At 36.9% G+C, this 22,279-nt stretch overlaps 1 protein-coding gene across 4 annotated transcripts; it reads left to right on the top strand.

The window, feature by feature from the left end:
- The first annotated feature begins 8,811 nt into the window (after positions 1-8,811).
- LOC118844906 (zinc finger protein 501-like) lies at positions 8,812-21,683 on the top strand. 4 transcript variants are annotated; one of them, XM_036752922.1, is made up of 6 exons: positions 8,812-8,903; positions 9,672-10,098; positions 12,771-12,844; positions 16,676-16,802; positions 17,134-17,229; positions 18,884-21,683. In XM_036752922.1, the coding sequence occupies exons 3-6, from the start codon at positions 12,812-12,814 to the stop codon at positions 20,137-20,139; spliced, it is 1,512 nt and encodes a 503-aa protein (XP_036608817.1). In that variant the 5' UTR covers positions 8,812-8,903; positions 9,672-10,098; positions 12,771-12,811; the 3' UTR covers positions 20,140-21,683. The 4 variants fall into 4 exon arrangements, with proteins under 4 accessions (XP_036608817.1, XP_036608819.1, XP_036608820.1 ...); XM_036752924.1 differs by having other exon boundaries at positions 8,825-8,903; positions 9,672-9,737; XM_036752925.1 differs by having other exon boundaries at positions 8,827-8,903; positions 9,672-9,968.
- The last annotated feature ends 596 nt before the right edge of the window (positions 21,684-22,279 follow it).

Genomic DNA, 22,279 nt, shown 5'->3' with positions numbered 1-22,279 from the left:
AGCTTTATTAAAACATGTCTAGCCATATATTCACAAACTTATATATACACAAATAATATAGTCCTTTTAAGAAGCGAGGGGGCATTATAGGCTACTAAGTAAAAGCTTGTTTCATGTCAGCTTGAGCTTTTTTCATAATTTTTTTTAATCTGGAATCTGGATTCTGTTGTTTTAATCCAGAGCAACACCACTGTGCAACAATAAATTATGTTGAGATAAAAGTACAATAGTATAACTATCCTTTGATTCTTTTCCTTTTAAAAAAAATACTTCCCACTACCTCACCACCAATATTGAGCAAATGAAAAAAAAACACCCCCAATAAAGCTCTCAATACTTCATATGCATAATCCAACAAAACAAATTGCTACATTGGCCACGTTCAAAAATATATACTCTACATTCAAAGTTCATTACCTTTCTGGCAGGAGATGAGTGGCATATTTTATCATTCTTTTGGATTGATGGTTTATCATTGTACTAATCAGAATTCTTTCACATTGTTTTTCTCTTTAGTTGTTATCACTATATAAACTATTCCAATTCTGCTCACTTTGTTCTTTATAAATTCATAGAGATCTTCCTAATTTCCTCTGAAAATATATATTATGTATTTTCTTGTTGCATAGTAACAGTCCATCAAATTCATATACCAAAATTTGTTTAGCCTTTCTTGCATAGAATATCACCCCTTAACATTCCATTGTTGGCTGTCATGAAGAGTTGCTCCTATTCTTGTATATTTTTAGTTAAGTTTTTCTAGGTCTGAAAAGAGTACATTAAGGTCTCCCAACCACTATCGCTTTATTATCTATTTCTCCATTTCACCTAATTTTTCCTTTAAAGTATTGATACATTTTATATTGATTCATTATTTATAGTACCTTTAAGCAGCTCTAGGCATTTTTCTGTGAAAATGTCTGTCTGGAATTCCATGTCTGGAATGCTCTTTCTCCTTTATTTCCATCTCCTGGTTTCCTTCGAGTCTCAACTGAAATCCCATCTTCTATAGGAAGCCTTTCCCAATCCTTCTTAATCCTATTGCCTTCTCTGTCTTAATTATTTCTAATTTATGTTGTACGTAGCTTGTTTATACATATTTGTTTGCTTTTGTCTCCCCCATTAGATTGTGAGCTCCTTCAGAGCAGGGACTGACTTTTGCCTCTTTCTATATCCCCACTGCTTCACACAGTACCCAGTGCATAGTAGGTGCTTAATAAGTTTTTATTGACTGACTGGCTGCTTATCTCTTTATCATGTCTGTATTTACTGTATTTACCTGAAATCATGATTGCTGCCATTGATTTCTCAGTTCAGTTAAAGCATAAAGAGATTTGCTCCAGCCCTTCATTTTACCTCTGTGTGAATCTATGTGTTTCAAAGTGTTCCTTGTAAACAACACATTCTCAGTTTCTACTGTCAGATCCATTCTCGCGTCTTCCATTTTGTGCATGAGCTCATTGCGTGAGTTCATCCACATTTACAGTTATGACTACTAATTGTGTTTCCCTCCATCCCATTCTCTAATACTTTTTCCTCTGCTCCCACCTCACTTTTTTTTAAAAAATGAGTTTGTAAAAGAGAGAGTTTGCCTAATATTTGTGATCTTATCTAGTTCAGATGAAAATGAGGTTCATAGAATGTCCAGCATTCTTCATCTTTTGTACCTCTGTTATGCAACAGTGATTTCTCTCCTCTTCTTCCTCTCTTCTTTCAGAGTATAGGCCCATCCCCTTCCATTTTTGTCATCTGAGACTAATATAATGGAACAAAACCACCCACAAACCCTCTATCATTTTATCCTTTCTCTATGACCCTTAGAGATATTAGGATTTTGAGAAGACATTTGTTTCTTATTACCCATTAACATGTAAACAATCCTCACTTTTAGTTAAACTCTCTTTTAATTAAATATACATACCTTTTTATATCTATCTTGGTGTCTATATTTCAATTTCAAAATGTCTCCCAGTTTTGGCCTTTTCATCAAGAATTCTTATTCTATTAAAGATCCAGTCCCTCCTTCCTACCACCCCCCTTCCCCAAGTAGTATTAAACTTAGCTTTGCCTAATAGGTCATTCTTGGTTACAAACCATCATCCCTTGTCTTTTGGAATATTCTATTGATTTCTTTAATATGGCAGCTCCCAAGCCTTGAGTGAGCCTCCTTGATACTTAAATTCCTTCTTTTTGGCTGCTTTTATATTTTCTTTAACTTAGATGTTCTTGATTTTGGCTATGATGTTCCTAGGAGTTTCATTTTGGGAGACAACCAATGGGTTTCACCTCTAGGCTGCTTTCATTTATAATTTCTTGAAATATGGTATGTTTATTTTATTTTTGTTATTTTGATGTTTTATTATATGTAATTATGTGTTATATTTATATTACACTTTTATTTATATTATATTTTTACATTTTGGGGTTTCTTTTTTTTCCCCTGATCATGGTTTTCAGATTAGGTTCTTATCATCACAGGAATGGGGGATCTTATTAGTTATATCAAAGAAAGTGAGCACAGCACATATGTGGGATGGAGACCACCTCCCTCTATTTCTAAGGAATGCTTTCATGAATTTTATAGGTCCCAGCTGCATCTTGAAGTTATTGATAGGGACCCAGGTACACAGACTCACTAGAACCTTGGGATTAGATAAGATTAATTGGTAAAGATGGGACAAGGTGGTTAGTCCAGTTAGTGCAGCTTCTCAAATATAACACACAAACTTTGCAGAAAATGTTGAGATAATGTTTTATAAAAGTATTGAGGACAGAGTTTTGCTTTAACAGTGATTGTAGGAAAGTTTAAGGATTTGGTATCTATCTTCAAGGAGAGAGGAGACTGAACCTTTGCACATGTGAGCTTCACTCAAAAACAGAAGAGGCTTTAGGTTTGTTACATAGAATACAGGAAAAGATTACAGAATAAAATCAAATTACAGAGTAAAATAAAATATAAAATACAGGATCAAGAATTAATTCACTATACGTTAATGTGTGTATACATACAGATATCTAGATATAGGTCTTTCTTACATTTTCTTCTATTTGGCCCATTCTAATTTGGGGAGCATTAAGTTCTTGGGTGCAGTTTTCCACTAACTTAAAGGATCAACTCTTTTTGCTATTCTTTATTCCCTAGATTTTCTATTCAGTATGTCTTCATTTCTCCTGGGTATTCATGGAATCCTTGTGGCCAGGACTTATTTTTCTGTGAGCCTTTACTTGCACCTGTAGTTAGGCTACTATTTTCCTCTCCCACAAGAGTCTCTCAAAACAAGGTACATCCTCATGGTATTTGCAGTCTTTCATGATTTGCTCATATCATCTTCCTTAGTATCTAAGGTTGAGAGGTCTGAGCTTGGTCAAGTTTTATAACTGAGTGGCATGGGTAGCACCTGCTTTGCCCTGAGAATAGTGGCCCAGACTAGGCCCCCTCCCTCAAGGGCCTCTGGACACAGAATCCTGTAGACTATGTCTCTGGTCCTTTTCTAGCAAGACTGCAAAGCTGCTCTTTACTTGTGCTGGTGTTAACTTTGCTGACAGCTCCATTTTCTACTGCCCACAGGCTCCTGGCTGACCTACTTTACAGTTCTAGAGTAGAAGTCATTGGATTTCTTGATCATTATGTAGTTTCATGGGACCTTTAGTTTTGCTGTAGCTTATTATTTCTATAATATTGTGCAATATTTAGACAGAGCTTTAAAGTTTACAAAGTACTTCATATTTATTATCTCATTTGAGGCTCACAACAACTTTAGGAGGTAAATGCTATTGTTATTCCCATTTTACAAATGAGAAAATTGAAGCACATAAATATTAAGTGACTTCACCAGGGTCACACAGCTAATGTATCTGAAGCAGAATTCAAACTTAGTTCTCCCAGACACCAAATGCAGAGTTCTAGGTACTATACCACCTAGCTGCCTAGCACGATGTCATTGTGGTTCATGTAGCAAGTGAGTAAAACTTTTCTAACTTTATAAAATAGTTCTAAAGATGTGGAATGTCTTTCAAAATTATATTTGTCCTGTTTTATTAGCAAAACTACTTGTTGGCAATAGCTTAATGACATATGTCAGTCAACAAACATTTATTATGTCAAATTATGTCATTATTATGTCAAATACAAAAGTGAGATAGTTCCTGCCTTAAAGCAGGTTACAGTTTCATCAGGGATACAGGATACCATTTACAAACTAATTCAAGTTTTTTCTTTTACTTTTGACTGAATTCAATTAATATTCTATATGGGGCAGGGGAGGGAAAGAAAGCTCATAATATATTGGCCTTACAGTATTGTTACTGAATTATAATCTTGGTTTGAAACTAGCTTTTAGAGGATCTTTTTGTTCAAAATAATCCAGTAAATACGTAATCTCTCAATTTCTGAAGTATTCTGCCCTAATATTTGTGACTGAAAACAGATCACTGTGTTCTGTTCAAGTGATTAGACACTACTACACTGGTTGAAATATCTCCTTTTAATAGACCAAAAGAATATACATTTGCCTGTGTATTTACAAAGTGATTATTTTTATGCAAGTTGTAACTGCCCAAGATGTGTTTGTCCCAGGTTTGTCACTTCTTTGAATATTTTAATTTTCTATTGTAAACTAACATCAATTATAAAATACAGCTGGGAAAACCAAAATGCTTAAGAATATATCTCAACATGTCCCACTTATTCTTCTTTTATTATTGATTTATTTTTAGAATTATTTTCTTTTTAAATTTTGAATTATAGATTCCCACCCCTTTCCCACTGAGAAGGCAAATAATATGATGTCAATTATACATGTGAAGCCACATAAAATATTTCCATGTTAGCCATATTTTAAAAAAAAACAAAAAGTGACAAATTGTACTTCAATTTGTACTCAGTTCATCAATTTTCTCTTCCTCCCCCTCTCTACCATTCTCTACACCCATGATTCATTCCTAATTCCATCTAGGATCCAAAATTCTTGTCTAATAACCTTGTGAGGAACAGAGGTGTTTTCTTGAGACTGAGTAAAAGGAACTCCATGACATTTTGAACCAAATTTAGATATAGAAACTAATGCCTTTTGTTCTGATTCTTTCCTAACATGACAAATGTGGACGTATGTTTAATATGATTATATATGTATAGCTTTTATCAAATTGCATTCCATCTTGAGGAAGGGAGAGGGGAAAATTTGGAACTCAAAATCTTATAAAAGTGAATGTTGAAAACTAAAAATAAATAAAATTTTTAAAAAAGTTTTTGCATAAACAAAAGCAATGCTGCCAAGATTAGAAGGAAAACAGGAAACTGGAAAAAATTACAGCAAGTTTCTCCAACAAAGGCCTCCTTTCTCAAATATATAGGGAACTAAGGCAAATTTATAAGACTATGAGTCATTCCCCAATTGATAAATGGTCAAAGGATGGAAACAGGCAGTTTTTTTTAATTTAGTATTTTATTTTTCCCCGGTTACATGTAAAAAAAATTTTAACATTCATTTTCAAAACTTTGAGTTCCAAATTCTCTCTTCCTCCCTCCCCACCCCCACCTCCCTCCATTGAGAAGGAAAGCAATTAAGATATAGATTATACATGTGTAGTCACGCAAAACATCCATAATAGTCATGCTGTGAAAGAAAACATAGACAAAAATACTCGAGAAAAATAAAGTAAAAAAAGTATGCTTCAATCTGTATTCAGACACCATGAGTTCTTTCTCTGAGAATGGATATCATTTTCATCATAAGTCTTTCAGAGTTGTCTTGGATTGTTGTGTCGCTGAGAATAGCTAAATCATTCACAGTTGATCATCTTGAAATATTGCTGTTACTTTGTACACAGTACATTTCACTTTGTATCAGCCCATGCAAGTCTTTCCAGGTTTTTCTGAGAGCATCCTGCTCATCACTTCTTATAGTACAACAGTATTCCCTCATAATCACATACCACAACTTGTTTAGCCATTCCCCAATTGATGAGCTTCCCCTTAACTTCTAATTCTTTACTTCCAGAAAAGAGTTGCTATAAATATTTTTGTGTATTAGGTCCTTTTCCTTTTTGTTTTTTATATCTTTTGGTATACAGACCTAGTAGTGGTTATTGCTAGGTCAAAGGGTATGCATGGTTTTATAGCCCTTTGGGCATAGTGACAAATTGCCTTATAGAATGGCTGAATCAGTTTACAACTCCACCAACAGTACATTAAAGTCTCATTTTTCCTACACTCTCCAACATTTATCATTTACCTGTTCTGTCCTATTAGCCAATCTAATAGGTATAAGGTAGTACCTCAGAATTATTTAAATTTGCATTTCTCCAATCAATAATGAGTTAAGATTATTTTTTCATATGGCTAAAGATAGCTTTGATTACTTCATCTGAAAACTGATATCTTTTGATCATTTATCAATTGGGGAATGGCTCTTATTTTTATAAATTTGACTCAGTTCTCTATATATTTGAGAAATGAGGCCTTTATCAGAGAAACTTGCTTCAAAAGTTTTTTCAATTACTATTGCTAACTGTATTTCTCTCCATCCTGTCCCTCCACCATTTATTCTATTTTCTCTCCCCTTTTTGTCCCTCCTCAAAAGTGTTTTGGTTCTGACTACCCCCTCCCCCAATCTGCCCTCCTATCACCACCTCCCCCCCTTCTCTTATCCTCTTCCCCTTTCCTGTAGGGTAAGATAGATTTCTATGCCCAATTCAATGTGTATGTTATTCCCTCTTTGAGCCAATTCTGATGAGAGCAAGGTTCACTCACTCCTCCTCACCTCCCCCCCTTCCCCTCCACTGTAAAAGCTTTTTCTTGCCTCTTTTATGTAAGACAATGTATCCCATTATACCTCTCCCCTTTCTCCCAGTACATTTCTCTCTCACTCCTTCATTTTATTTTTTTAGGTATTCCTTCATATTCAACTCACACCTGTGTTCTCTATATATACTCCAACTACCCTAATAATGAGAAAGGTCTTACGAGTTGCAAATATCATCTTCCCATGTAAGAATGTAAACAGTTTAAGCTTATTAAGTCTCTTATGATTTCACTTTCCTATTTACCTTTTTATTCTTCTCTTGAGTCCTGTATTTGAAAGTCAGATTTTCTATTTAGCTCTGGTCTTTTCATCAACAATACTTGAAAGTCCTCTATCTAATTGAATATCCATTTTTTTCTCTGAAGATTTATACTCAGTTTTGCTGGGTAGGTGATTCTTGGTTGTAATCCTAGCTCCTTTGACCTCTGGAATATCATATTACAAATCCTCCAATACCTTTAATGTAGAAGCTGCCAGATCTTGTTTTATCCTGACTGTGGCTCTGCCATACTTGAACTGTTTCTTTCTGGCTGCTTGCAATATTTTTTCCTTGACCTGGGAACTCTGGAATTTGGCTATAATATTCCTGGGAGTTTTCATTTGGGGATCTCTTTCAGGGGATGATAGGTGGATTCTTTCAATTTCGAGTTTACCATCTGGTTCTAGAATATAAGGGCAATTTTCCTGGATAATTTCTTAAAAGATTATATCTAGGCTCTTTAAAAAGAAAAGAAAGCCAACAACATTTGAGCAAGGAAATAGGAGTTTCTTGGCCAGCTGCTGGACGAGAAGAGCATTGCTCTAGTAGGGCCACTGAGTTTTAGAGGTGCTGCAGGTCAGGCCCAAGAACACAAGAGGGAGCTGAGACTCAGTAGAGATGAACAATAGAAATACTCAAATCCAAAACCCTACTCTTGTTGCTAAGACTTCACCTGTTAGGACTGTGAATTTTTTGGGAGGTACTGATTGCGGGGGAGGAAGGAAATGGTCTTCACCTGCAGATGGTATACAATTACTGCTTTGTGTTTTTTTATTTATTTTTTATTTTTAGTTTACAGCAATCAGTTCCACGAGTTTTTGAGTTCCAAAGTTTTTCTCCCTCCCTCTCTTCCCCGCTTCACCCCTAAGACAGCATGTAATCCAACTTAGGTTCTACATATACCTTCACATTAAACTTATTTACATAATAGTAAAGTTGTAAAGAAGAATCATAACCAATGGAATGAATCATGAGAAAGAAGAAACAAAGCCAAAAAAGAAGGAAAAAAAGAGAGAGCAAATAGTTTGGCTCAATCTGCATTCAGACTCCCTAATTCTTTCTCTGGATCTGCATAGCTTTTTCCATCATGAGTCTATCGGAGCTGTCTTTAAACCTTGTATTGATGAGAAGAGCCAAGTCTATCAAAGTTAGTCCTTACTGTGTAGCTGTAGTCGGTATATAACGTTCTACTTGTTCAGCTCCCTTCACTCAGCATCAGATCATGTAAGTCATTACAGGTTGTATTAAAGTCCGGCAGCTCCTCATTTCTTATAGCACAACAGTATTCCATTACATTCATATGCCACAATCTGTTTTAGCCATTCCCCAGTTGATGGGCATCGCCTTGATTTCCAATTCTTTGCCACCACAGCAATTACTGCTTTGTTAAAGGCGCTAGGCTACTTATCTGTTCTTTATTATTTTCATGTATTTTTTTTTTTTGCCTCGTTACCCCAGTCCACTCTAAAAAATAGTTTTCAACAATGAATGCCCGTCTTAGAACTCTGGCTATGCCCGGACACCAGCGCCTACCCAGCTCCAGGTCGTTCCTCTCTAATACAAAGTACAGCCAAACAGCCACCACTTTGGAGGACCCCCCTCGCCCTTTACCACCCCGCCCATCACTGCGGAAGAGGGGACTCTCCGGATAGACCTATAGGAAATGAGCCCTTGCAGGAGCGCCACGGGTTAGAGCGCACTCTAGGAATTGTAAAGCCGAGGCTGGTCAACGCGCCTGCGTAAGTGCGCGCGCAGGCCCTCCGCCATCATGGAAAGGGATTGTCGGCTTCAAGACACGTTTTTTGTGTGAGGCCAGTGTGGACTCAGGGTCCAAAGCCCAGGTATTCAGGGACCTTGGTGTTTTGCCTTTGAGTCTCTGTGGCCGGGGCGGAGGTGGTGGGGTTTGGAGATGTGACTGGCAAGAGTGCGGGGCGTGCGCAGGTTGAGGATGGGGGTGGGTGCGTTCCCTTTTGCGCATGTACGGAACCCTGACCTTCGTTTTGGGACTGACCCCGGGCTTCCTTTCGCTCTCTCCCCAAACGGAATTGATGTGGACCTCTATCTCTGGTCTGCTGGAGGCCGCTCGGGCTGTTCGCTCGTCAGGCCCCCGGGGTGGTGAGCGAGGGAGCAAGTCGTTTGAATCTCCCTACCGAGGGCGTGAGGAGGGAAAGAACTTGAATCGGTCCTGTCCCGACCGAAGCCATTGTCTTTTTCTCGATACATTTAGTGGGAAGGACTAGTGTAGCTCTGCCCTGAACGTGCAACTGACCCATTTTCCTCGTCGTAATTTCTCCCTTTTAAGGGAGGAATGCTTCGTGAGAGCTAATGGTTCTCTCCGTTGATCGAATACAGCCTCAGACCTACCCCCACCCCCGGTCTCCGGTAAAATAAACAATTTAAAAATTACTTATTTGGGCAAGTATTTTTTAAAAGTTTCAGTCCATCAAATACGTGTCCTTAACCCCAGTTTGGAGTACTTGATTTAATTCAGTCAAGAAGCCCGAGGGGTTCTTCCTGTGGATCTGTGTTTGTCCGAAAAGAACCTGAATTTGTTAAATATCCACAATGCTCAATGAATGAAATGCATCTTGTGCCATTTGTATGTGCAGGACTACTTGCCATCTCTACAGGACTCTGGAATTGAAGCTACTGGGAAAATCAGGACTCAGCCTGAGGTACCAAAGGGAGGGTTGTCTGCTGGGGAGACAGAGACCTGAGTATCAGAATGCCAGTCTGGACTAGAGTGACTTTGCCCCAGGACCCCTAGCTCCATATGAAGATGGAGGAAGAATCCATCCTGTGAGGAGATCTCTGATCTTTGGACTGAGCCTAGAGACTGACAGGAAAGTCCTCCTTCTGTTGAACAGTTTACTGCCTGGGAAGATAAGGAGTAGTCACAACTAAATGTGAATGTTACAGCATTCTGAAAATATTTGGGAGGGGGTAACTGAAAGATCTGACACAAATTCTTAAGGAAAAAAATTAAAATTACAAAGAGGAAGGAGGGCTGGGAACTTTTGGTCTAGAGGCTGAGAGGTGAGTTATCTCTTTATAGTAGAAAAGAGGAAAAGGGATACCTAAGGTGGAATTCTGGAAAATTGGCCTGGTGATCAGCTAATCTAGACTATTTCCTTTCACCAATTAACATCCTTTACTTTCCACAAACACACTGTTATTTCCTAATTGGTTTCCCTGCTTCCTTTCTTTCACCTTTGTAATTTAATTTCCTTCTTGATGAGAGACCTTTGGGCAAACATTATCTTTCCTATCTTAAAGGGGTAAAAAATAGGCTCAGAGAGGTAAATTGCCAGAAAAATCTTCTTTGTTAATTGTGGAAATCAGGACTAGAATCTAGGAATATCAAATCACGCTATCTTTTCATTGCACTAGGCCATAGCTTTATTCTTTATAAAGCTCTTTCCTCCTAAGAACTAAGTAATCTGCGTGTGAATTTTGTGAGTAAGCCTTGGAGAATTGGAATATTGCCATTAAATAAAAAAGCTACTGAGATGCAAAAAATAAGTACTTCAAACCTCAATATAATGAGGACAGATAGGCATAGAAAAAATGAAAAATAGTCTAGCCATTAGGCAAATCTAAAGTCAGATGATAGGTTTAAATCTCAACTTTGTCACTTACTACCTTTGATCTTAAGAAAGGTGCTTAGCCTCCCTGAGCTTTTTTCCTCATCTTGAAAATGACAGGGTTTGACTGATAACCTAAATAGATGATGGTCCTAAAGGAGGATATGACATATGCTCAAATAATTGCAATATGAGGTAGTATATGATGAAGGCAAATTAGGGATCCATGAGAAATGGTCCTATGACAAAAATGTTATAGAGAGATTAATAGGAATAAATGTAAAATAACATACATGAGTTTAAAAACATTACAGGTAGCTTTGAACATGTTGGGCATGCAGGTAGTTAGATGCAAATCATGGAGAGAAAGACCTGGATGTTTTACTGAATAGTGAGCACCAGATGAGTCTGCAGTACAACATGGCAACCTAAAAACCCACTTCAGTCCTGGGCTCTATTGAGAAGTACAATGTGTAGAATATGAGAGATTATGATATTACTGCTATTCTCTAGCCTAATCTGATCACATCTAGATTGTCGTGCTTAATTCTGGAGACTACATTTTATGAAGGGCATTAAAACTCTGAAGCTTTTCTAGATGTGATCAAGATGAAGTGGTGACTAGAAAGCATGCCATATGAGGACTGATTGATGGTTGTTGGTGATGTTACAGAAATGAATCTTGGTCAGAGATTAAGATTACTTTCCACTCTACATTCAGTTCTATGTGGGATTTAGACAAAGTGACCTAAGAAATTTTGAGAAAGGAGAGAGTATTCTAAGAGACACCAGGTAAAGCTTCACGGAGAATCAGTCAGCAAGCTTTTATTAAATGTCTGCTATTTGCCAGATACTGTAAAGGTAACACATGAGCTGGATCTTGCAGGAGAAAAAAAAACAGTTTTTCAGTAGTTAGAGATAAGAGAGATGCGTGGTGGATGGCCTGGATGAGAACAGGGAAGAGCTGGACATCTAATTTGGCTGGAATTTAGAATAAGTGGAGGAGAATAAAATGAAATAAGGCTGGGAAGGCTTATAAAGCATTTTCACAAGAATCCTGCAAAGTTGCTGTTATTGTAAGCATTTTATAGAAACAGTTGAAGCTCAGAGAAAGATTACTCGCCCAGAAACAATAACTAGTCTGCCAGGACTAGACCCAGGTCTCTTCTAACAAAATGTACACCACTTTTCCACTTCTCTTTACATCTCTTGATGTAGATGCCAGACAAAAGAGTTTCTGTTCTATCCTTATCCTAATATGGAGCCTCTGAAAATTTTAGAGCAGGGTAGCAGATCAGTCTTATTCATTAGGTTATTTTGTCAGCTTTGTAAAGAATGGGTAGGAGAGGGGGAGGTGCTAGAGTCAGGAAGATCTGTTAAGATTCTCTTGCAGTAGTCTAGGCAAGAGGTGATGTGAATCTAAAAAAAAAATTGCATTGTGAATGGAAAAGCAGGACAAATTTGAGAGTCAGCATTTGAGAGATGTGAATCTTAAAAAACAAAAAAGTTGCATTGTGAATGGAAAGGCAGGACAAATTTGAGAGAAAACTTGGCAACAGGTTGGTGAAAGGAGAGTCAAAGATAACTCCAAAGTTTAGACCTTGGATAACCAGGAGGATGATGGTGCCATTAACAGAAATTAGAAATGTTAAAGGCAAAGACAGTTTTTATGAGACTTCTGTCATCTGTGTAGCTCTGGTAATTGAACTGATAGGGGTGAATATCAGATCACCAGAGGATAGAGTATATTAGAGAGAACTGAGGCCAGTACAGAATCTTGGGTAAAAATTGGATGATGATCCATCAAAAGAGATTAAGAAGGAGCAATCAGACAGGAAAAACAAAACGAGAGAGCAATGACAAGTCAAGAAAGTTAAGAGCATCTAAGACGAGGAGGTGGTTGAGAGACAGCAGGTAGAAAAGGACTCTAGTAACCTTGGAGAGAGCAATTTCAGTAGAGTGGGTTGGTTCTGGAACTTGCTTTGACTTTTTTGTTAGTGTGGAACATTGAAATCACCCTCAACTAGTATGGGAAAGTTTCTAGACTGCCTGATGAATCTGGGTGGTATAAGTCAGGATAGTCTCCCATATGTTCCTTTCTTGTCTCCAATTCTCCCTTTTCAGGTTTCTCTCTCTCCCAAAAAGGGAGTGTTAAAGAGGAAGGAATGTCCTCTGTGTTCCTGACAGCTGGTCCCCAGGTGAGTTAGAATCTCATTTCTCTTTCTAAAATGCCACGTCAGGTCTCAGGGAGTGGACAATTTCCTTCTTTTGTACTTGAATTTTTTTTTTTAAACAAAGACCTATCTCAAGACCTGAATAGCAAGTGTTTTTCTTCAGGTGACGTAACTTCATTAATAGGCTTATGGAAGAAATGGAGACATACCTATGGAAGAAGTCATGTTAGAAAGTAGTGACAAGTCAGCTGTGTTGAGTAAGACCAGATTTTTGAGAGCCTTGAATAGCAGCTAGTTTAGAATTCATCCTCCAAAAAATTTAAAAGCCATTTGGTGTTTTTGAGAAGCAGGGCAGTCAAGTGATATGATTAAGCCGTGTAAGGGAGAAACGGCTTGGAAGAAGAGACAAAAGAGTGAAGAACCAAGAATGGCTTGAAGGTTTCCAAATGGCATAATAGTGATCTTAGTGGCAAACATTGATGTGACTATCTAGGGTGAGTCCCAAAGTATATAAAATAGAAACCACAGCAGTAAAAAATCTAGCCCTTTAAAGTTGACTGTTTATTTCCCCACAACAACTTGATGAGGCATAGATTTCTAGTATTAGCATTTGTAGATAGGAGGTTAAGTGAGTTAGCCAGGGTCACATACCTAGTTGTGTTGAAGCTGGGACTTAAGCCCATATCTTCCAATCCTAAGACCAGCGTTCCTTTCACCATACCACACTGTCTCTAAATAAAATTTTATCCACTGTAAAAAAGGTTTTCATACTTTAAAATGTCTAGATGCAGTTCTGTTTTTGAAATCCCATGGGGTAACTGATTCCTGTCAGAGTGTCTCATTGTCCATGATTATGACATGGCCTTACAAAAATTGTCCTGGAAACCTGAGATTAGAATTTGTTGCTATTTTTCTGAAAGCTGGATATTTACATATCCCTGACAAGGAAACCAGATTCTAGGGTATCTCCTCCCACTGATAGTTAAATGCATAGTTTATTTTATAGTCTTACACAATAAAACAGACATGATGGTACTTGTTTAGTTTATCACTTGTCTTTCACACTGAAGTGTCACTGCTTAAAAGGACCCAAGTTTTCAGGGCTCTGATATAAAACAGAATTCACATTTAATTACATTTTCTCACATTTGGAAAGAGAGCCCTCAGAGGTCAAGTCTAATCAATAGCTTCACAGTATCCTCCAACCCATGATCATAAAACCTCTGCTGGAAGAACTCCTTTGAAGGTGAACTCCTGATACACAGCCTGTTCTACTTCCAGACAATTTTTTCTTTACATTGGTATCAAATCCACATCTCCCTCTCATTTTTCCTAGTTCTGCCTTTTGTGGCCCCTGAAGCAAATCTAATCTTTGTACCATATGGCAATCATTCCAATACTTGAAAACAACTATAATATTCTCCTCCCCACTTAAGGCTTCTCTTTTCTAGCCTAAATATTCCTGGTTCTTCAACTGACCTCTTACAACATGTTGAAGAAAAAAATATTATTACTAGTACTATCCTCTGCATTTAGGCACCAGTCTTCCAGAAACAGTTTGGTATAACTTTAATCTATATCTGAGTCATTTCTAACTTGAAGACTGAAGTGTCTAACGTGGCATAACTCCTCCATGCTTTCTAATGAGAGCAGTGACTGCTCTAAGGTTAGGGGTAACATAAGAATCTTGAACAAGAAAAGATATCTTGAAATACAGTCTGGGATGATATTCTAGAACTGAAAACCCTTTCCAGTATGGGCTGCACATTCTCTCATTCCCCTTGGCGCACTGATGAAGGCAGGGGAGTCAGAATACTCTTTGCTCCTCATTGCCACTTCCAGGTTTTCCCCTTACTGCTATCATTCATTAGCTTGGCTTTCTCTGAGGTTCCCATCTACCACCCAATTAAAATACTGGTAGCATTTGTCTTTCCCTTAAACACCCTAACCACTCAGTTCCTCTACTTACTCATATACCATCACCTACTTCTGTAGCCTACCTCAGCCACCGACAAAAATGGTCATACCTTTGATCTTGCTATCACTCACAAATGTACCACCTCCATGTTCAAGAATTCTGAAATCCCATATTGGACTGTAATGTATTTTCTTTCCACTTTTCCCTTTTCCTTCCCTTATTAACCAAAACCTGGTTTTCATCCAAACCCTGTCCATCAGTTCCTTGACTCCTCTGTTCTTTCCCAGGCAATCATCCCTGCCCTAACCATTCTCTTTTCCCATCTTGACCCCTAAGTGAACCATTCTAACTCTATAGTGTCTTCCTTTCTTGAGTCTATAGCCCTCTGATCATATCACCAACCTCTAGAAAACATGTAGTTAAAAACAGAATGATAGTGTTATATTATACTGTATATCCTAGTGCTCTCTATTGTCTTTTTTTTGAATGATTCTTTATACCTAACCAATTAAATTTACCCAAACCAAAACCCAAATGTTATAAGTACATAATTTAAAATCTTGATTGTATTCATTTTAACTTGGTTTGTTTCACTGGCATTAGGATTTTTATGTCCAAATGTTGTATACTTTTTGTTAAGTGATTTCAGTATATTTTCATTTTCATAGATTTCCTTCACAATGAACTTTATGATAACTCTTTAGTCATATGCTGGAGGATTCTGTTCCTAAAATTTTGGTTAAAACATTATAAACCTGTTTATTAAATATGAGATTATACAGTGAGAATAGAGCAGATAACATTAGATAATAGGATTTAGAATGGCATCTTGGAGATTATCTAGTCTAGTCTTTTCATTTTAAACATAAGGAAACTGAAGCCCAGAGAGGTGACGCGCGTTAATAGTAGAGCAGGAATTCAAACTTAGGTCTTCTCAAAATCAGTGTACTGTCTGCTGTACCATGAAATCAAGATTCATAAAATTTGACAGGCTAGAATGATAGACCAATTAAATGGGGAGAAATGTACAATTCTGCATAGAGGTTCAAAAATTAGGCTACCCAAGTAACATCACAAGAAAGTAGGCATGACAACAAACTCATTGTATAAAATTTTATGTGACTAAGCATAATATAGATGTACCAGTGACATGGCATCCAAAAAACTAATGCATTCCTAGCTTACATTAGTGAAAGAGGTAGTAGTTCTACTTTACTCTGCCCTGATCAGACCATATCTCAAGTAAAATGTTGAGTTTCATGTACATATTTTAAGAGGGGTATTGACAAAAGTAGATGACAAATTAGTTATTCTGTGGGCACCAAAGGATAGAATTTGGATGAATACATATGTTATATGAATGCACAATTCAGAGCAATGGAAGAATTTTTTTTTTAATCACAACTTAATAATTGGAATGGACTGCTTTCTATAATGGATTATCCCATCATCAAGAGAGTTTAAACACAGGCTGGACAACTAGATGTCACCTACAGAGAGACAGTTTGTACATTGGATGGGAGTTAGGAATTATGACCTTAAACTAATATAGACTCTAAGGATATAGAATTCTTCTGTGAAGTTTTATACTACGTCAATCAACCTTAGTCTCTTTTCTGAACTCTTATGCACTTATTTAGAATTTTTAAGCACTTGCCTGTACTCTTTAAAATTATGCCATGTTTCTAAATTTTCTTTTTTTTTTAAGACTGTGTTCCTTTTTGGGCAGGGGGCGGGGGTGCCACAGTCTTGTACAGTACTATACACACAATAATAATAAATGAATACCTGATTTGGAATATTCAGAATTCTAAACATAATCAGAACTATTTCCTGTGAATCTTGTCTACATCCTGTGATGCTTCCAACTTCCCCCAGTGTTCAGGAGTGGGGGGAGACATGATCTCAGACTGAATAACTGTATTTGGCTATTTCAGGAATCAGTGACATTCAAGGATGTGTCTGTGGACTTTACCTGGGAGGAATGGGAGGAACTAGATATTGCTCAAAGAGACCTCTATCGGGATGTGATGTTGGAAAACTACAGGAATATAATCTCACTAGGTAAGGAAAGGACCACATTTTTATGTCACTTGTAATATCCCTTTTTCTCAGTTTTTAAAAAGTAATGGGGCCTTATGAAATGTTTGAGTTGAGCCTTAATCTTAGAGATCTGAAATTCCCTAACACCAAAACAGGTTATTCCTACTGTCCATTCCCATGTGAAAAATACTGCATGTTAACAGTTAAAATGGGGAGCTTCATTGATTCCTTGATGCTGCGGTTTTTTTCATCCTTCAGAAGTCCTGAAGACTAATCTTTGGTATTTCATCCTGAGATAGTTCTATGTCTTATGACAAAATATCCAAGTTCTGTGTCTTTTCCCTGTGAATAGGGACTCAGGTTTCTAAACCAGAGGTGATCTTCTTGTTGGAACAAGGAAAAGAGCCCTGGATGGTGAAGAGAGAAATCCCTACAGTCATCTGTCCAGGTGAGTGAGTGAGAATTAGGTAGGAAAGGAATCACTAATATTCATGAGGGAGTAGTATCTTGTAAGTGTTAGTTTGGATAACTCTCAGAGTTCTCCAGTTCTATTAAAGATCTAAACCATTTGATATGTGTTATATACTTTAATTGTATAATCTCTTAGAATTGGAAGGGATCTTAGATGTTATCTAGTTCAATTTCCCACACATGTAGGAATTCCTTCTCTAAATACTTTGCAGATAATTATGCAGCCATTGCTTGAGTATTGATTATATTGAATATTGAACATTGATATAGTACTTAATTCACTTGTGAAGTAGCATATCCTCATTCTTGGACAGCTTTTTTAAGTTTTTTTCTTATATTCAACTGATGCTAATTTTCCCCTTTGGAGTAAAGCAGAATGAGACTAAATCCCCCTTCCATAAAACTGCCTTTCAGATATTTGAAGACCACTATCATGTTCCTCTTAAATGTTTTTTTTCCTTTGTCTTTCAGTGCATCTCTCCAGTTTCAGAGGTGTCACTTCCTTCTAAATCTGACTCCTTCCCTATATTCTGGGTTTTTATCCTTTACTGTTTTTCCGGGGACCTTGATCTTCTGATTATTTCCTCTAATCTTCAGTTTCTCCGTATTTGTTGGTGCCTGCCGTTTCTTTTAGTCCTTTTGCTGCCAAATTCCTCTCCCAAAAGGCTACATGAATTGCCTCATTTCATATTCATGTAATCTTTACAGTCTTATTTTGCAATTCAACCTCTTCTAGCCATGTATTGTGGTCAGCTCACTTTAACCTATTTGAACCTCACTTTCCTCATCCGTAAAAAAAAAAAAAAAATAGGACAGAAAAGAAAATAATTTCACTATCTGTCTCAATCAGTCAAGATTTAAGTACCTACTATGTACTAGACACTGTGCTAAGTGCTAGGGATACAAATTTTTAAAAAAGATAGCTTCTGCCCTCAAGAAACTTACAATCTAATGGGGGGAAGACAGCACACAGAAGGAAGCTGAAAGAGGGAGGGCCTGGGTGGGAAAGGTACCTAACATGAGGACATGGTGGAAGAGTCAGAGAAGTCTTAAAGTAGTGTAGCCAGGTGAGAAATGAGGAAATGTTTTGAGTTGAACTGCCTAAATGGAAGTTTTGGAGTTCATCATTCTACCCTACAAATCTGTTTCACAGCATTGTAAGGAAAATACCTTGAGAGTATTATATATGATATATATGTGTGTGTTTTGCTATAAATAAAATCATGGACTCTTTAAGAGTTGAGTGATACCTCAGTGGTCCTCTTGCCCTGCCCCTTCCTAAAGCATGTGTCTCATTTATAACATTCTCAACAAATGCTCATTCAACATCTCGAGACCTCCAGTGGTAAGCAATTTATTCTGAGGTGGCCCATTCTATTTTTGGAAAGTTCTATTTTTAGGAATTATTTGCATGAGTTGAACATACATGTGATCACCAAAGTGGGTTTCTGGTATTCTAAATTAGGAGAAACTTGAAAATATGATGAGGTAGGGAGTAAGTAGAGAATATAAGAAACAAATTTGAGGCCAATGGCATCAACCTACAAGAAAATATACAGTGGGAAGAAGGGCCCTGAATGTAATTGGAATTTGAAAGTGCTTTAATCTGAATTCATTCCTTATTCTTACAGGAGAGAGATATCACAAATGTGATACATGTGAGAAGAATTTCAAACATATTTCACGTCTAGTTAAACATCAGAGAATTTGTACAGAGAAGAAATACTCTGAACTTAATGACTGTGAAAAATCATTTTTACAGCAGACTCACCATGCTCAAAATCAGAACATTTGTACTGGAGAAAAACCTCATAAATGTAATGAATGTGGGAAAGCTTTTAATAGAACTGCACACCTTAAATTACATCAGAGAATTCATACTGGAGAGAAACCCTATCAGTGTAATGAATGTGGGAAGACCTTCAACCAGAATGCACACCTTACTCAGCATCGGAAAGTTCATATTAGAGGTGATCCCTATACATGTAGTGAGTGTAAGAAAACTTTCCGTCACCCTTCATCCCTTGTTCAACATCAGAGAATTCATACAGGAGAGAGACCTTACAAATGTTATGAATGTGGACTAACCTTCAGGCTATATGTATATCTTACTCTACACCAGAGAATACATACTGGAGAAAAACCCTATAAATGTAACGAATGTGGGAGAACATTCAGATTGCGTTCAATCCTCAATCAGCATCAGAAAATTCATACTGGAGAAAAACCCCATAAATGTAACGACTGTGGAAAAGCCTTCAGTCGAATTTCATTCCTCACTGGACATCAGAGAATTCATACTGGAGAAAATCCCTATGTCTGTAAAGAATGTGGGAAGGCCTTCAAACAGAGATCATCCCTTAACCAACATCGGAGAATCCATACTGGAGAGAGACCCTATAAATGTAATGTCTGTGGAAGAGCTTTCACTGGCCGGACACAATTTAAGCAGCATTACAGAAGGCATACTGGAGAAAGACCCTATAAATGTAATGAATGTGGGAAAGCCTTCAGTGGGACACCATTCCTCAAAAGACATCAGAAACTTCATACTGGAGAGAGACCTTATAAATGTGATAAATGTGAAAAGACTTATAGGCTGGAAGAAAATCTTGTGCAACATCAGAGAATCCATTCTAAAGTGAAACCTTACAAATGTATTGAGTGTGGAAAAGCCTTTGCCTATAGAACATGCCTTACTCGACATGAAAGAATACATAATAGAGAGAAACCGTACGAATCTGGGAAAACTTCCAATGAAATTTCATACATTACCCAACATCAGAGAAGTACTAGAAAGAAATCCTATGAATGTACTAATTGTGGGAAAACATTCAGTTACAGTGCAGCCTACATTAGACATCAGAAGCTTCACACTGGAGAATAGTCATGTGAACAAAAGGAAAACTGCTTTTAGCTCCTGTGATTTCATCTGGAGTTGAAAAACAGAAGTCCCTCTCTACCTTACATGTTTTGGCTACTACTCAGAAGCTGCCAAGTTGAGAACATCTGATTGGAAAGTGTGTTGTTCTACAGAGGAAAATGATCAACACTTACTTGAGGCATTATAAGGAAAACTTTATTAAAACAATTAAATTTCATTCCTTAAAGAAAACTTAATAGGAACCTTTTGAAGCAATGGAAATGAACAAATATAATTGTCACACTTAAGTCATATTAACTGAAAAACTGTGATATAAACAAAGATATAAGCCAAATCTTTTGTTCGCATATGCATAATTATAATTGGAAGCTACATTCCTGACAGAACTGATGCTGAACTTTTCGTAGAAGTAACAGGTTTTATTTAATGGTAGATCTTTACAAACCCAAGCTAAACTGTATATAAATCATGATATAACTCACTAACAAATTATAAAGAAAATTATGAATTTGGAAAGTGAATATTGGATCAAATTATCTCTCTTTTGAGGTGAAAGGAAAAACTTGAATTTTATGTGATAGTTCTTTTATAATCTCTTTTGTTTGAGGTAGGGACTTTTTTTGTCAAAGTTATTACATAAGAGTTGAGTGGATCACCAAAGTCTACTAGCAATTAGAAGGCATGCTTTGTTGGCTGAGAATGAATTTCAAATTGTAAGCCAATGAATGAAGCTTGAGTCACTTTGTTCATATTGGTGAAACTCAAATTGTAGCTTTCTTGAATGATAGACTTGATTCTCTTCTGTAAACAATGAAGGAAGCAGTTTCTTAGGGAGGAAATATCCAGGCCTAAAGAGATCATGAGCTAAGCTAGGCATAGGAACCGTTATTTAAAGTTTAGATAGTATCTAGTATGACTAAGTAGTTCTCTTTAATAAATAACATTATTCTTGCATATTCTTTCCAAACATGTATATCCGTGTCTCGGCAAACACAAAACACTGAAAAGATGGTGGTGTGAAAGGCTGAGATATATGCCATCTTTTCAATATACTCAGGAATTTAGCTTGGTTAATTTTAGTAGTGGAAATAGATATTGCAGAACAAGATAGATTTCATTCCTTCTGGATGATATTAACAGCAAAAAGAAAGTTTTAAATGGCAGGATAAATTTGAATTTAAGTTTTAACAAGGAGCAGTCACAGCAACAGTGTAGTTAAACATGCAGCAGTCATCACTAAGAGATTGGCTGCTTGGTGGTGCATTATCTGGCCATGGCAACCCATGAAACAAAAAAGCAAAATGGCCCCAGGTCCTGTTTGACATTCTTGCGTTTCCATAGTGATGGTGGAAGAATATGGAAAAGGTGGAAAGAAGGTACTAAAAATCACAAATTTTAAACCATCAATAAAATTTAGCTTGGCCTTTGGCACTCCAAATGTGAGGTTCTTTTGTAATGACTAATGAGTGGACATACTACTGAAGGAACTGAATTCTATTGTTGACATTCTCAATACAAAGTTTCAGTGAAATAAAAGGATGATTTTCGAATTTTTCTTGGAGAGGCAATTAAATTGATACGGAATTGGTATTACTGTGTTCCCAAAGGCAACAAGATGTTTCCTGGACTATTTGGTCATTTCACATAGTAGTGTCATGGTAAGTGCCAAGAGATCATTATGCACCAACATCTATTGCAGAGGATGAAGAGGTAGAGATGATATATAGGTATATATACATGCCAAATACTCTAAATCAAGAGATCGTAATTTGTGTATGTATGTGTGATGGACCCCTTTGGTTGTCAGCTGAATTTGGGCTACAGAATATTGTTTTTAAGTGTGTAAAATAAAATGCATAGGGTTACACATATATGTATATGCATATACACATATTTACATATACATATGAAGTTCATGGACCCGGGTAAGAATCCCTGGCTCTAAATTAAATAAAAATATACTTTGATACATCAGTATAAATGGATAGAAGTGAGGATGGCAAAAAGAAAAATAATGTTGGCACATACGGTCTAGCAATAAAGAGGTCAAAGACATTGCACTAAGGCCTCATTTATGAGAAAATTTAGAAGTAATAGATGAGCGCTAAATAACTTTTTTAAATGGAATTATGTTTTGGCAGGA

Source organism: Trichosurus vulpecula, chromosome 3, assembly GCF_011100635.1.
Source record: "Trichosurus vulpecula isolate mTriVul1 chromosome 3, mTriVul1.pri, whole genome shotgun sequence".
NCBI lineage: Eukaryota > Metazoa > Chordata > Mammalia > Diprotodontia > Phalangeridae > Trichosurus > Trichosurus vulpecula.
Note: the sequence above shows the minus strand (reverse complement) of the source record. Positions and strands in the feature narration are given on the sequence as shown.